The 16,358-nt window shown below is 39.3% G+C and overlaps 1 protein-coding gene across 6 annotated transcripts in view; it reads left to right on the forward strand.

Moving 5' to 3' along the window:
- Positions 1-16,358, forward strand: part of atp8b3 (ATPase phospholipid transporting 8B3) — a 50,744-nt gene that overhangs the window by 24,814 nt on the left and 9,572 nt on the right. For all 6 annotated transcript variants that reach the window (XM_088077859.1, XM_088077861.1, XM_088077860.1 and 3 more), the window contains 21 exons: positions 1,599-1,697; positions 2,329-2,390; positions 3,505-3,577; positions 3,875-3,945; positions 5,482-5,573; positions 5,694-5,852; positions 6,906-6,994; positions 7,085-7,278; positions 7,387-7,595; positions 8,771-8,802; positions 9,285-9,441; positions 9,787-9,975; positions 10,063-10,175; positions 11,879-12,046; positions 12,818-12,929; positions 13,039-13,114; positions 13,197-13,320; positions 14,406-14,592; positions 14,686-14,909; positions 15,027-15,110; positions 15,226-15,450. In XM_088077859.1, coding sequence (XP_087933985.1) covers positions 1,599-1,697; positions 2,329-2,390; positions 3,505-3,577; positions 3,875-3,945; positions 5,482-5,573; positions 5,694-5,852; positions 6,906-6,994; positions 7,085-7,278; positions 7,387-7,595; positions 8,771-8,802; positions 9,285-9,441; positions 9,787-9,975; positions 10,063-10,175; positions 11,879-12,046; positions 12,818-12,929; positions 13,039-13,114; positions 13,197-13,320; positions 14,406-14,592; positions 14,686-14,909; positions 15,027-15,110; positions 15,226-15,450 — 2,739 coding nt within the window. The remainder of the gene's footprint in view (positions 1-1,598; positions 1,698-2,328; positions 2,391-3,504; positions 3,578-3,874; positions 3,946-5,481; positions 5,574-5,693; positions 5,853-6,905; positions 6,995-7,084; positions 7,279-7,386; positions 7,596-8,770; positions 8,803-9,284; positions 9,442-9,786; positions 9,976-10,062; positions 10,176-11,878; positions 12,047-12,817; positions 12,930-13,038; positions 13,115-13,196; positions 13,321-14,405; positions 14,593-14,685; positions 14,910-15,026; positions 15,111-15,225; positions 15,451-16,358) is intronic.

Genomic DNA, 16,358 nt, shown 5'->3' on the forward strand with positions numbered 1-16,358 from the left:
TGTCATTGGGCCCAGAAAGACTTGTTTCCGTAGACCTAACATTGTGAGAGAGATGTCTGTAAATCAGTGGATACACTTCTGGAGTGTCAAAACCTGCAGCAAATGACTTAAGGCATGTGATCCGTTTAGTCTGATATTATTTCAAAAATGTAGAGGAACGGAATGATTAGATAATTTTATCCCTATTTAAGTTTTTGTAGAGGACAGAAAAAGACTTGCTTTCACATAGGATGTAGGTATGTAAGTGACATAATATTACATTTAAATAGGTTGTCTTTTGGTTTTGCATGAGACTTATACAGTGATCTCCTGGATGAAAGTTGTGTTTTGTTTGTGTCTCATAAAGAAGTTTAAATGTGCATTTAGCTTCAACAGCATTTGTGTTTGAGGAAGTAGGGGCTACTTTTTTTTTTAATTTCTATTTGTTTTAAAAGAAAATTAGTTTGGGTTGCACCACTGTGACTTAGTGATAATGTCATGTAGGTCAGGAATACTGCAATGTGAAAGTTGTGGAACCAAGATTACATTTACAGGGTTATTTTAACGGAATTTTTCTATTAAGGTTTAAAATGCAAACCAAAATAATGAATCGTCTATTTAAAGAGAAAAAACAAAAAACAATTTTGGCTTCATGTGCCAGTCAGCAACTTTCACGAGTTAACGTGGCTCTGCCTCCAACGCTGTATCCAGTTCCTTTTATACATCCATTGGGAGAATACAGGCTTATGCTCCTCTGGTCTGTGTGCCACGGATCAATTTTTCTGATTTTTGCGGAGAATCAGAGCCGAGGACAGGCATCAAAGCAACTTTATGTAGTTTTTTCACCATAAAGCAGAAATTTCGAAGTTGATCTAATAGTACACTGGCAATTATCTCATTCCCACAGAGTGCGCTGGTTGCCTGCTTTAACTTGTAACTTGGCCAGTGAGCTGTGGTTCTCTTATGAGAAAAGTTACGGCTTTACAGCACTACGTCACACACCAGCCTTCAGCTGAAAAGAAGCCAGTAAGCTCCTCTCGGTCGTGTTTGATACAATAGCTGAGGCTAAGAAATGGAAGAGGGTGGTTACAGAGGACGCGAGGAAGAGGAAAAACAGAGACTGACTGAGCAAGAAGCTGGACTAGAGTAAATATTGGACCTGGTTCTTTGGCCTCTCACAACGTCTTTGACGGCTCAGCATCCCTCAGCTTGTCAACAAATGCACGTTGACTATGAGGCGAAGGCTTAACATCACTTTTTGTTTAACGACAGTGGTGTTGCACCAAAGCACAGGGAACAGATTTGCTACATAATGTAGCTTTAAGAAAAACTACACAGAAAAAGCCAGTCTTCACGCTGAAGGTCTTGTTGGCGTATGTAGGTCATATAGAGGCACCAGTATTAAACTGGGACTGTTTCATAACCATTTAAAAACTCTTTGTAGCTGATTTAAATCAAGGTCCACTGAACAACTTCTTCGAGAGCTTTTGACTGTTTCGTCAGATTTTTTTTAAGCACAAAAATTGTCACTGTTGGAAACACTGTGTGTGCATATGGTCTTGTACCGTGACTGTTTCCTTTTCCCTCTGTGTGTATCCATGCCTGCTTGTGGTGTCCAGTGTGTCCCTGCCATCTCATCCATACCTTGGTACATAACCATCATCCCACTACTCATCGTACTCTCTGTGAGAGCAGTGAAAGACCTTGTCAACGACATGGTGAGACCACCAGTCACTCCGCAGCCCGCCCCCACACTTGGGGAGTCTGGGAGGGGGTTATCCCTAAGCGATGAATCCACCCGCTCACACACAAATGCATGATCTTAAACGCAAATATACGACCGGCCTCACGCATGCATTTATGCACCTGGCACTTAAGATTGTACGCACTCCTCTCTCTCCTTCATTGTCCGCATTGACTCCTTGTCCTCTCCTCATTGACAAAACCAGTCATCCCAGTAGCATTAATTTTCTCTCCTATCATTAAAGCTTTTCCTTTTAAATGCAGGCGTGATGTTTTGCATGGAGAATTCTCTGGTTAAGTGCATCACTGAGTTACGGTCGTTAACAGCTCTGGGTGAAACGCTTGCTTGACCCCTCTCTATTGACTAATCATTTAGTGGAGGGTGTAAATCTCCCAGCTGGTGTCACTGTAGAGCCCCGTAATGGCGTTCCTCCTTTCTCCTTTCTCCCGTTCAACCTTTCATGGCCACCCGCACTCCCTCTCACACACTCCTTGTCCATCACTCTTTTTCTCCATTCTTGTCAGGCTTTTCAGTCGATCTCTTTCCCTCCGCTCATTCTTTTTTTTGGGTTTGTCTCTCTCTCTTTTTCTCCATCTCTGGTTCAGGCAAGGAGACGCAGTGACTCTGAGATTAACTCCCGACCCTGTGACGTACTCATTTCCCAGAGGTGAGGACAAAGACAGTGTGTTATTCTCTCAGGACTTCCAGTTTGAAACGGTCCTCTAATGAAGCTCTAATGAAGTGTGAATGAGTGAATCCCTAGATGGTCCCTTTGTGCATTAGAGCAGGGTAAAAACACCTATTGCAAGACGTGAACTATGACCAACCTCTTGATGACATCTTCTCCTGTCCTCTGAGATACTTTTGCCTCAGCCTGTTTCTGCGACTGTTACACTCCAGATGATTTGCTTTCCCTTGTGGACTGAGAGAAAAATGTAAAAAATAATTTGTAGTCTACTCTTAAAATTGTTGTAACTGCTGGAGAACTATATTAAAGAACATTATTGTTTTAGCAGCATTGTAGTTTAAGTCCCCCTTCACTCAAAAATTCTCTTTATGTCCCGAAAATGTCTGATGTTGACAAACAGACTTGCATCTGTGGAAAGTTTATCACCAGAGAGGAGTTTTCACATTCCACAGGGGGCTATGTCTGTACACTTTCCTAAAATCTGAGATTCGTATGTACTCAGCGCAGTCTTGATTAGGTACGTCACTAATACCAAAGTCAAATGTTCTCTGAAAGGAGAAATTCAGATTGATGAGAGAACAGATTTCAACAAAACATCAGCAAAGAAACCTAAAATCTCCAGTCCAGAGTGGATTTTTAAGTACAGAGAACTGGGTTTGCATTTGCTTTGTGAAAATTTGCATAGCAAACATGGTAGAGTTTGCAGTTTTTGGGATGTAACCCGGACCAATTTCAGCACACATTGAAACAGATCTTTCATAGTATTTGAAAACAGTAATTTAGATGTAGGTGTTGTATACTGTCAGTTTGTGTATTAGGAGTCAATTATTTGGGGTTTGGGAAAATTTCATAGTGGGTTTTTTAAATGTATTTATTATTTTAAACATGTGGCTTACTGATTGTGTTTTCAATATAAAATCTATTCAAACATTACTTTTGGTCTAAGAAGAGAAAGTTTTAGTGTTTGTATATAGGGTTGTATTGCACATTTAGAAGATTTGTGACCAGCAAGATGAAGTGTATGAAAGCCATTGATTATTTTTATGTATTATTTTTATCCAGTTGCTCACTGCTCATCTGTCCTCTGTCTCAGTTTCAGCAGAGCACAGTGGAAGGATCTGCGTGTGGGAGATGTGCTGCGGATCCATAAAGATCAAGTCATCCCTGTGAGATTTTCAATTTATACAACAAAGAAATTAACAGCGATATAGAAAACAAAGTGTCTGAGTAATCATTGTTGTTCAAGCAGAATAAGATTGCATGAATTAGTTGTTCACCTAACCTATAACCTACCCTATAGCTTGCATATATTATTATTTTCAGATAGTGGAAATTTTCAGCATAGCAGCGTGCAACTGCTTAAGATTAAATATTTTAATAAATGCTCCATAGCTCTATTTATATTTCCAGTAACTTCCTATTTATCACTGTCTTGATTTTTCTGTTTCCCTCTTTCCACTCAGGCTGACCTTCTCCTCCTGTGTAGTTCAGAACCTCACAGTCTGTGTTATGTAGAGACAGCAGATATCGACGGGTAAGAAACTAATCTGTTCTCTTATTCTATTAATAAATTCATCATATTCTATGTATTAAAACAAGCAAAAGCAATTGGGTACCTACAACATAAAAACTGTGCAGTGTGGAGTGAGTAGGATAAAAAAATATATAATGGTAAAAATGATAGCACAAATCAGGAGTTCATAAGAAGTTTTAAGATTTCATTTTAAAGGTGATATTGATTTTTGAAGCCTAAGCTCTCCAGACTCCTCTTCTGTTGCCATGGGACTTTGACAACAAATACTTGGTCACCTTTAAAGGTCTAAAATCATTTATACACTGTGGGACAGCCAGAGGGGCCCTGTCTGCACATGTGAAGAGCATCTGAGGTGAATCATAAAAGGGCAAAGAGGTGTATGATTAATTTGGGTCAGATAAAATATGGAATCAGTGAAAGAATCAGTTTGAATGATGTGATTTTGATACTAGTTCAAAATAAGAGAGCAAATAAGAGTTCTTCCAATACCGACACCATTATCAACATGGTTCCCACAGTCATGGAAAACCTGGAAAAGTTATGGACTTTATTACAAATGCATTTTCCAGTCCTGGAAAAGTCATAGAGTTAGTAAACACCATTGGCAGTTTTGGAAAAGTCATGCAATTTTGTGTAATGAAATTGTTGCAGTAACATACGCTTTGTCATTTTCTCAAATGTCAACCAAAGGGGAAAGAATATTCTTTTTTATTATGGGTCCTTGAAAAATCATGGAAATGTTTTGAAAGTTTGTCACTGAAAATGAGTGGGAAGCCAGTGTCTTAGATGCCTCTGATACTGCCTAAAACGCTGGAGCAGATATTGGCAAGTACGTGAGTCTATGCACTGATCCAGGTAATTTATTTATAACCTTTAAAGTAATTTCACTCCCAAATAAAATGGCAAATCAGTTCTTAACAGATCTAAAACAGCAGCCTATACAGCAAGTTGTGCTGCATTCACCTTTAGCAAAATGTCAGACGTATTTGGTTGTATTTTACACAAACTACCTGAGCCATGCATTACAACAATGATAGCAAATCATTTCACATCCATACAGGGTTAGTAATATACAGCTATTATTATTTATTTATTTGTTTATTTTTGTACATTTTTTAACATTTTATTATCATTTTTCTTATTGCCATTATTATAACACAGTGGTATTGAATTGGTACTCAGTATCAGCTAATACACAAGCTCAGGTATTGAAATTGTTGAGAGGGAAAAAATTGTATCAAAACATCTCTAGTTTAAGACCAGTTAGATCCAGTTTCAGAGAGATGAAAATGCCTTGTGGTTTATCGCAGAGTTAAGACCTTTTAATATGATGATAATATTTTAATATGATCACATTAATTTCCCCAGACTTCTAAACAGTATAGAAATTTCCTTATTCTGATTATCCACAAAAGAAATTAATATTGCATGTCTCTCTTAATGTGTACAAAGTGCATATTGCCTTGACTTCTCATGATTATTTCTAATGAATGGATCAACTGTCTAGTGTGCATGTGTGGTCTTTTCTTCATACAGAGAAACTAACCTCAAGTACCGGCAGGCGCTCAGTGCTACACACAACGAGCTGACCTCTCACCCCTCGGAGGAGACGCTTGCTGCCTTTGATGGTGAATAAATGTTTTCTATTAAGAATGCAAATTCAGATGTACTCATTTTTTAAGTACAGCAAAATTCATTCTTTTACAGCATTACACATTGTAGAGCAAATGTAATCTTTTCTGTTACAGGCGTCGTGCTCTGCGAGGAGCCAAACAATCGCCTGTACACCTTCAGAGGCCAGCTGCACTGGCGAGGAGAGTGTCTTCTGCTGGACAATGAGCACATCCTCCTGAGGGGAACAGTCCTACGCAACACAGAGTTTGCCTACGGCTTGGCTGTATACACTGGTACATGTTGCAGAATTTATTCAGCTTAGAAAAGGGGATATCAGCACAGATTTGTGTGGAATGAATATGCCTGAGAGATAGTGAGGGGATGAATAGTGCTGTTTTTATTCAGAAAACGGGTCACAGCAACAGCCAAACTGGTCTGTTGAGTCTAAAAATGAGGTAAACCGTGTGAGGAGAAATGCTGATATGTGGCACAATTTCCTCCAGAGGTGTACGATAATGGAGATAAAACTGTTGCAAAATGTTTTTGTGTCCCGGCCACCTATCCTTATTTCACCTTCTTCTGTGGCCTCTACTTGTTTCAATGACAAATTTTATTATGTGGAATACATTATACTGCTAATTATGGACAGTACTTAACTCTTGCAGCTGTGTCTTAAATGTGGCTCTGTTAACGTTTGGCAGATTACAGGCTCCTCCTGTCTTTTAAGTGATCATTGATCGGATATTACCGGACCAGGCTGAGGTGTCATGGATCTCACCGCTGTGACCCTTTCAGTTCTGGTGAAGCAGATCAATCGATCAGATTCTTCCAGAGATGGGTTTTATGCCATTCATCAGAGAGTGTCTGTTGGTGTGACCCCAGTTCAGCGTGATTATAACTCCTAACCCACTTGACACAACGTACTTTAAATAATGCATGATCAAGGTTGGCATGTTGTTGTTGTAGTGAGAATAAGTTGGAGTCCATTTCTGTCCTTGAACAAGTTTTAAGATATGGCACATATTCTCAGTGTGTGTCATTTTTACGCATGCAGCTCAGCGTTTTTCAGCAGTCTATGTGAGATTGAGACAGCATCACTGGAAAACATAATGTGATATTTTATTGATCCCTGCAGGGGAAATTCTCTCTTCCCGCTGACCTCTCAGCAGCGGGGTCACACACCCCCGGAACTGGTAGGGATTCAGCATCTTGCTCAAGGGCACATCAGCAGATGCTTGCTGACATGAGGGCTTGAACTTTCACCCTCTGGCTGCAGGATGGTCTCCCAACTCGCTCGGCCAGGCCGCTGGAGCGATAGCATCTAATAGTTGTCTGCTCTGTACCAGGCGCGGACACCAAGATCCTGAGGAACTGCGGGAAACTGAGAGTGAAGAGGACGCAGATGGAGAAAGTTTTTAACAGAGTGGTGATCGGGGTGAGTAGGTAAAGGGCAGGGGGATGACAAGCATGAGATAACTTGTGGAGTTTTTTCTAAACTGTATGGGTCTATATTCTGGATCTCTAGATTGTCCTTACCGTGCTGCTCGTGGCTCTGCTCCTTGCCATCGGCGCTGGTGTGTTTTCGAGTTGGGTCATGAGCCATACAGAGGTTCCGTCCGCTCTGGTAGTTAATGGCAATCCCGTCTACACTGGGTTCCTGGTGATCTGGAGCTACATCATCCTGCTCAGCCCGGCCATGCCGATTGCTCTCTACATCTCGTTAGTTCTATCAACAATAGTGCGCTCATTTGATTGTAGGCGGGAAGGCTGAAATACACCTGTGTTTGTGTGCATACAGTCTTACTGTGTATGTGTGTGTGTCCACAGGTTTGAGGTGATCCACACGGTCCACAGCCTGTTCATTGGCTGGGATATAGAGATGTATTGGCAGCAGGCAGACAGACCGGCTCAGGCCAGGAATACCTCACTGAACGAGGAGCTCGGCCAAGTTGGATACCTGCTGAGTGACAAAACTGGGACGCTAACCCAGAACCGTCTGCTCTTCAGACAATGCTGCATCGCCGGGGAGATCTACGGTAAAAATACACTGAAACCATCTAAAATCTATTTATCAATATTATACTATCTATACATTTAGTGATATTTTAATTTCACTTCTTAGAAAAAAACAGCAACCCAACTCCAGTAGCTCTACTTATTAGGAAAGAAACAATCTTTATCTGACTTCACGCAGTGCAGCTAGCTGAAAATTAAAATTTCAACCAACCTCACAGACTTTTTTAACAGCCTCACCCTCTGCCCAGTCCAACAAATATGTCATCTTTATTTTGTTTTATTTTATTCACCTTGTACATCATATCATGAATTCAACATACTCTCAAAGTGCAGTTACATTTTGCTGCAATAAAAATGACTAAAGTGAGATGAATGGACTGAAACTCAATCTTATGAGGTAAACAGATGTTGACAAAGTTGTCCTTTTGGGGATATCATTTGCAGTTTAAAAAAGGGAAGAAATCACAATGTAAAACAATAAATTTAATTGCAATACTCAGCATATTGCAACATGTTTAGAATTTTACAGTAATATTGTATTTTAATAATATATCATCAGGCCTAACCCTAGTGGACATGTCAGAGTAATTATGTTTAAGGTATACTATATATGAATTGTGTATTAGCATCAGTATATAAGAGATAAGCCTTTTATTGTGACGATAAAGTAAACGTATACTACTGTGTCCTTTTCAGTTTTATACAATTGTTATGACAATGAGACACTTTTTATATCTGTTGTCACTCAGTATTTTACAACAATCCAGTCTGAGTTCAAAAACGTGTGAAGTTACAAGACTGCATCCTGTCTAATGAACACAGTAATTTCCTTCCTTAAATATTAATTTATGTAACACAGAGATGATAATGACCGCACAGCCAAGTTTCCTCTCTGGCTCACAGTGGAACACAGATCCCTCTTGGGAGACAACAGGAGACACATCATATCCAACAGACACGAGTCCATCTACTAAATATTTAACACCGACTCTGCCCACTGAAGACCAACTGTAATTGAAACCTTGTCAGAAACACATCAACCATATGTTGTACGTCTGAGCCACTTCCTGGTTCAGCCCACATGTCTGAATTCTTTTTTTTTCTTTGTTTTTATTTCACTTGTCTATATTCTATCAACGTATTGTACCTCCATTTAGCCCGTAGTCATTAAATTTATATTTTTTTACTTTCACAGGTGATGCATCAGTTAGGGCAGAGGACACAGAGGTACTTCTTTCAAACCTGCTTTTTTTTTTGTTTGTTTGTTGTTGTTTTTTTTACCATTTTGCCTATTGTTATGTATTTATAATCTAATTCAAAGGTATTCTTTAACCTTCCTTCAGAGATATGTTTGTATCAGCTGAATGTTTTCTAATATGCGTGGAATGAAAAGTTTATTTTTCAACAAAGCATAATGAAGAAAAAGGTGCTTAGCGTAATTTTAGAATTATCAAATATCCATAGAAGTTTATTGTTTCAGTGCGCCAATGTCATTTTTGACTATAAAATGTATTGGGAAACTGCAAAATATCCTGCTTCTATTACATATATTTGTCACAAGTATTTGATAACCACACACTATAACAGCGGCTATATCAATGTCTACATTTTTTACTCCCCAATACCGGCATCAGCCTCAAAAATCGAGTGTAGGTCGGGCTCTACAGTGCACGGTTAAATTTGTTGTATTTTCTCCTGTACATGTGCAGCTGATGGACTTAAGCTGGAATCCGTACTCCTGCGGTGGTCTGTTCATGTCGGCTCCCGACCTGCTGGAGAAGCTCAGAGGACAGCAGTTTCCGTTTATTAGACAGTTCCTCAGAGCGCTGTCTTTATGTCACACTGTCATGGCGGAGTGGAAAGAAGGTTAGGTCTGTGTTTGTATGAGAGTATCCGTATTTGTTTATGATATAAATCAAAGCAGTTTAGTTTTCATCCTCCACTTGATAAACCTAATAAGTGTTAGACTGACTCACACACTGAAATCTCACTGTGTTTTGTATTACATGGATAGACCTAATGGGGTGCTACAATATAAAGTCAAATAACCTGCATATGTTCTTTCAGACTTGTCTAATATTGACCAGACTTGAAAGGATGATGCTTTCTTGTCCGATATTGTCCACTTTGTAAATCACTGCTCTGACTGATATGATTACGTTCCTGTAAGACAACATGTTTACACCTTGTGTGATGACTTCATTCCTCCAGGGGCTCCAGTTTACCAGGCTGCATCCCCAGATGAGGAAGCTCTTGTCGGTGCAGCCAGGGAGCTGGGCTGGGTCTTTCTCTCCAGGACAAGAGACTTTATTGATGTATCTGAATTAGGTGTCCCTTGCCAGTATCAGCTGCTTGCACTGCTGGACTTTACCAGCAAGAGAAGACGCATGTCTGTGCTAGGTGAGAGTAGTAAATACACACTAACTATATATGTTCAACTTGTTTCCTGAATAAATTATCTATACTGGTTTTGTTTGTGTTTTTCAGTGCGGGAGCCGGAGGGTGGGTTAAAGCTGTACTGTAAAGGGGCAGACATAGTGATCCTGGAGAGACTGCAGAAGGACTGTCCATATCAGGAAAGGACTGAAAGAGCCCTGGAGGTGAACTGGAGTTTCTACTGAACCACTAGTGTGTGCTGTTATTGAGCCCACAATTTTTTTTTTATGTCACTCTGTTAATATCTTTTGGTTTCTATATCAGTATTAAGCATTTTACAACTTAAAAAATCAGCCATCTTAACCATGTGTGTTTGCACGTTAACATTTTATAATTAGCTTAAAACGCAAACAGCTGAAGTGGATAGGAATGTTGTCGGCCGGTTTTACAGGTTTTTGATCAGAAACAAAAGAACTGGACAAATTGAGATTTTCCAGACGGTGGCGCTATACTAAAATCAAACCTTTTAAAATGTATCCTCAGGTGCCACGCTGTTGTTACGACAGCTAGTGATAGTCTATTTGCTCTTTTTATGCAACAGCCTGCTATCCCGTAAAGTACACACTCCCTGTGTTTAGAAAGATTCATAGCCTGCAGTAGTCGGCCCTGCCTCCTTTCACACCCGCTTTGCACCGGTTCATAGGGAGCATCTGTGTATTTGGCTGTCGAAATTGACGTCTAGTAACTTACCACATACACCACTTTGCTGCTCCAAACATCAGACCTCTGATCTGACAATCATCATTGTGTGTCCATCAAGAAAACATAAGTAGATTTTTCTTCTTAGGGGATTAAGCCGTCACTACTATTGTAATATTACTGCTGCGTGAAACACTGCATAATGTCAACCAGGGAAGAAGGATTGTAAATTAAATATTTGACCATGAGGTCTGATAGCCACAATATTTTTTTCCTGCACAGGTGAAGGCATCACCCGCTGTTCTCTGCATCTGATGACTCAGTGAAGTCATTCTGCATAATAATGAGCCATGCACTTCTTTTTCGGAGAGTGCGTCACCTACTTAAGAGAAAACCGGCCTTTGGGGTGCACATTTGATTTCAGTATAGCAAGCTGTCAAACAAATAGGCTTTCAGGCTGATGGGACATTTTTTCAGACTGTTAGTGTTATGAAAATATGAATTGTTGGAACAATGGGGAGTCTGCCGTTAATGTGCTAAATTTCATGGCAGTCCATCAAGACTTGTAACTCCTAACTCAAATTTGGTGCTAAATGCGCTGGTTAAAATGTCAAGGGATATCCAAAGTCATTAGGATTCATCCTCTCTGCACCATGAATATCATGTAGTACCAAATTTAATGGCAGCCTCTCCAATAGTTGTCATAATTTTCACTAAAAGCCGAACATGTCAACCTTATGGTGGTGCTATTTATCCTCTGGGAACTGTGAATGTCTGGACAAAATTTTTATGGTAATTTATCCAATAGTTTTTGGTGGACCAACTGACTGATTAACATTGACATCCCCTGTGTTAACAGCAAACGTTTTGCAATAAATATGCAATAAATGCAATGAATAGAGTCTCTTTATCGTGATCATCTGAGTGGGACACATTGGCCTCTACGGACAATATCTTTCATATTGTCAACTGTCTGATTGTCAAAGCTTCTACGCACTGTATTAAGCATCTCATATTAGTTAAAAGTGCTCATCAATCAATAATGAATAGTGTTTAAAAAGAAAAAAAAAATCATGCCAGCAACCTCCACCTGAGATAGCCGAGGCATCCATGTCGAGACTGAAGTGTTTATCTCGTGTTTTCTTTGTCAATTCTTCAATTCTGCCTGAAAGATCACTCAGTAAATAATGTGCAGCCTGTAATAATGTGTTAACTTATCTCCTGTCAGTTATTTGCCCAGGCCTGTCTGAGGACTTTGTGTGTTGCGGTTCGATCTGTTCCTGAGGCATCATGGGAGCAGTGGAGTAAAACTCTGGCCCAGTCTGCTGCCATGGAGACCTGTGACCGTGACTCACTGCTGGAAAAGCTATATGATCAGATGGAGAGAGACCTGCAGGTGGGCTCCTCCTCCGTTTTTTTACAAGTTTATTGTCAGTCTTTCACTTAAAGTGATACAGCTGATCATTGACACAGATAACTCTTTAAATCATGAGTTTCTGGCCGGTACTTTTTTGCTAAATTAACTTTTTATGTCTGAAGCACAAAGTAGTCCTTAAACCGTTTAAAACCTGTGATGAAGGCAATGAGCAACATAAATTAGCAAGACGTGTCAAAAATACAATAAATTCACCTGAAAAATTTGTAAAGGAACAACAAACAAAACGGGAAAGTAAAAACAATAACAAGTAAATAGATAAAAATAAAAAAAGCAAGGAAATGGCCTGAAAGGACGTGCTTAATTTTTTAAAGCTCTATAAAGAAATTTAAATTTGTAATTTTGTCTTTTAGAAATAAAGTTTTCTGGACATTTTTCCCTAACTTAAAAAAAATAAATAAATTTTATTTCTAAATCTACTAATTTCTTGCAATTTGTGTAATATTTCTTGCCAAGTTGCTCACTGCTTTTTTGAAAGAAATCAAACCAAGTTGCTCGGATTCAAAGATTTAAGTAGACTACTTGTGAAAGGTCTCTAAAACCTGGATCAACATCACTTTTTAGTTCAAAGGATAGAGAAAACTAAATCCTTGTTTCAAAGCCACTTCGATCAATAACCTGCATTTTTTCTTTTAAGGAGTAACTTGTAATTTTTGTCTCCTTGTCATTCTACCATATAATTGAGCCAATGTCTTGCAGGAAAACAAAGTTTAACTTTCATGTTTTTGATAGCTTCTGGGTGTGACAGCGATAGAGGACCGACTCCAGGAGGGCGTTCCTGAGACTATTGCTCTGCTTCAACAGGCTGGGCTCAAAGTATGGGTACTAACCGGGGACAAAAAAGGTATCATGACATACTGAAACAGGAGGTTGGAGTTGTTGTGCTGTAACTACACGTCTCACTGCTGCTTCTGACCTCTCTCTTTCCTGCTCCATCTTTTTTGCCCTGGAAGAGACTGCAGTGAATATTGGATATTCTTGCAAGCTACTGGATCCTAACACCAGATTACTGGAATGGCAGGAGCTGAGGTGAGCAATGATAAAAATACACAAACACACACATGCACACACTCACGCCAGCTCATTGATCTTTGTGTGTTTGCCCCTGCAGACAGATACTCCAGTCCCCAGACCCAGGGGTCAGTTTCTTCAAGGCCAGACAGACAGAGCTGTGGGCTGTAGACAAGCAGACAGCTGGAGCAAAGACTGCTGTGGTCCTCACTGGACCTGAGCTGGTAAACACTGGACAAACAGGATATAGGTTGCCCATACAGTTTAAAAATGGACGAATCGCCAACATCACATTGTTAACAAATGACTCTGTTTCACAAAGTTCCCAGAGAATGGGAGAGGACAGTAGAGTGCATATGCAAGGCTCTGCAACTCTTTACGTTGTTTTTTTGTATTTGTCACAAAGTATGATTTTTACATATTTACATATTTTTTTTTACCTCTATGCCTGTCTTCTGACAAATAGAGCTACTACTCAGACACCTGTCAACACGATGTGCACGTTTGAATTGCATTTAAGAGGCGAATGAATATATTTCAGAGGACATGCCCTTACTTTTAACCACATTTATAGAGGAGGTAGCACATTCTGATGGCATTAGCCACCTAACTGAATTAGATACTCCACTTATAATATTATTATTGTTATTATTATTATTATGCATTTTTTATAGGTACCTTACAAAGCACTGAAGGACGCCTGACAAGACACAGTTAAAAAATAAATAAAAAAGAAGCAGAAATGTATCTACAGATCAGAAAGTCAAACAATTCTGTAATACAAAGTAATAGATTGATATAATAATTAGACAAAAATCATAACTGTAAACTAGCTATAAAATCATCACCATCATCAGTACAAATCTGTATAAGTTAAACTACATTTCACTCTGAGGAGGTATAGCTTTATGTGTCAGGACACCAGCAATGGCTGCGGCTGAAGGCATTATGTTTTCAGCTTGTCCGTTTGTTGGTCCCATTCCTGTCAATGTGATATCCAAGCAATGCCTTGAGGGAATCTCTTCAAAATTTGGCAATCGTCCAGTTTGACTCAAGAATTTGGTGGTCAGAGGTCATTCTGACCTCCCAAAATATGTTTTTATCCATAACTTAAGTATTCACATTAATAATGACAAAATGTTACACAAATGTCAAATAGGATAAAATGAAGTGATGACATTTTATATCCAAATAGTCAAAGGTCAACATATGCTATCTGAAACCAAGAAGCAAAGGTGTAGACTCCTTTAAAGGTCCATTTTATATAAATATAATCTGAACTCAGCTGTTTGATGGTGTTGTGCTCCAGGCAGAGTTTGACCAGAGACCAGAGTGGGGGGCCAAATTCATGAGCCTTGCAGAACAGTGTCAGTCGGTGCTGTGCTGTCGTGTAACACCCGGACAGAAGGCAGACATCGTCACGTTGGTCAGGAAACACACCAAATCCATCACCATGTCCATTGGGGATGGTGCCAATGATGTAAACATGATCAAGAGTAAGTCATGTTGAAATCCTGACAGACAAAATACATGTGTATCAGTGAACTATCATATTTTTAAATTTTCTTCTACGGTTTCCCCATCATCAGCTGCTCATGTCGGTGTGGGAGTGGAAGGAGTGGAGGGAGGTCAGGCAGTGCAGAACGCAGACTTTGCATTGTCCCAGTTCAGATTTCTGCAGAGGCTGCTGTTGGTTCATGGGCGCTGGTCCTACAGGCGCATTTCCTTCTTCCTGCGCTACTTCCTGTTTAAGACCTGTGGCTTTGCTCTCGTGCACATATGGTTTGGTTTCTTCAATGGCTTCAGTGCTCAGGTTAGACATACATGGATGAGACTCAATCACAAGAGCACTTAAAGTCATACAATCAACTGAAATTAAATTTGGGGAAAACATCCTGCATTTATTCCACCATCTATTTCTCTCCTGCAGTCTCTGTATGAGACATGGTTCATCGCTTTTTACACTGTCTTCTACACAGCAGCCCCCATTATGTGTGTGGCCTTCTTTGAACAGGTGAGACATTTTAAGAGACAAATGTTTTTATGTAATCAATAACTATAGTCTGATATTATTTTTTTTTAAATCAGTTTCGAGTACTTATGATTTATCCCGTGTCTTTGTGTTGCAGGACGTGAGTGCAGACAGCAGCCTGAAATGGCCGGAGCTGTACAAGTCTGGACAGAGACAGCAGCTGTCCAGCCCTCTCATGCTGTCCTCATCGCTCCTGTATGCTGTCTACACATCACTCGTTCTCTTCTTCATACCGCTTGGAGTCTTTTACAACACAGCCTACGACTACCAGACCATGGCTGTCACTGTGTCCATGGCAGCCATGTTCACTGCCACCATCGAGGTCAGTCACACTTTTTACAGATACAGATACAGAAGTGAACCACAGAAACCTGAAATTACAAGTAGATACAAGTAGAAGAGGAATATTAGACATTTTTATTACTGCATCATCAACTTTTTGTGCACCCTCAATAAATGAACTGTTGATCTCATAATGTGATGTTATTATATTATAATGTAATGAACACTGTAGATTTGATCTATTACTCCGAATTATATAAAAATGTAACAATACAAGATAATGTGTATTATATATAAATGTACAAAAATACTGTCTGTGGACCGCTGTAACATTGTCTAGTAACTCGTCTAGTATGGAATCCACTTTTACAAAGTGCAGCAGGAGAATCCAAGATTGAGACAAATTATGATGAAAATTATTAAATAATTACGAATGATAAGTTGCTTAGTTCTTTGGTTGAATAAGTAAATCTGCCTTTATTTAAAGATAGAAAAATTTCCACATTAAAATGACTAAAAACCATCAGAAATTCCTTATACGTTATGTTTCATTGACTACTTAAATTTTTCGAAACATTTCCAACAATCTTTAAACTCAGATAAATATGTAATTTTCTTTAAGATAATGCTGCATTTCATTTGGTTTCTTGTCAGTGGCGTCATATAACCTTTTTACCCTTTAGTTGCGTTAATTTCCAATGAAACACGGAATACAAGATGACGTGTAACAACAAAATATTTACACTTGCCCTACTTTAGGACTAAATCATACATCACCGGATTGTACTTCGTAATACAGCACTTTCGTCTCCCACACAGTCCTCCAGTAGTGACGTAAATTATTGATATGATGTTCCAGTATTTATCCAGCTTGCTACAACATGCTGCATGAAAAGTTATTCATGTCAGGCACCTAACTAATACATATGGTAACAGTACTGCAACGTT

This window comes from Plectropomus leopardus, chromosome 5 (assembly GCF_026936395.1).
Source record: "Plectropomus leopardus strain MGB_pleo_1.0 chromosome 5, ASM2693639v1, whole genome shotgun sequence".
In the NCBI taxonomy this organism is placed as follows: domain Eukaryota; kingdom Metazoa; phylum Chordata; class Actinopteri; order Perciformes; family Serranidae; genus Plectropomus; species Plectropomus leopardus.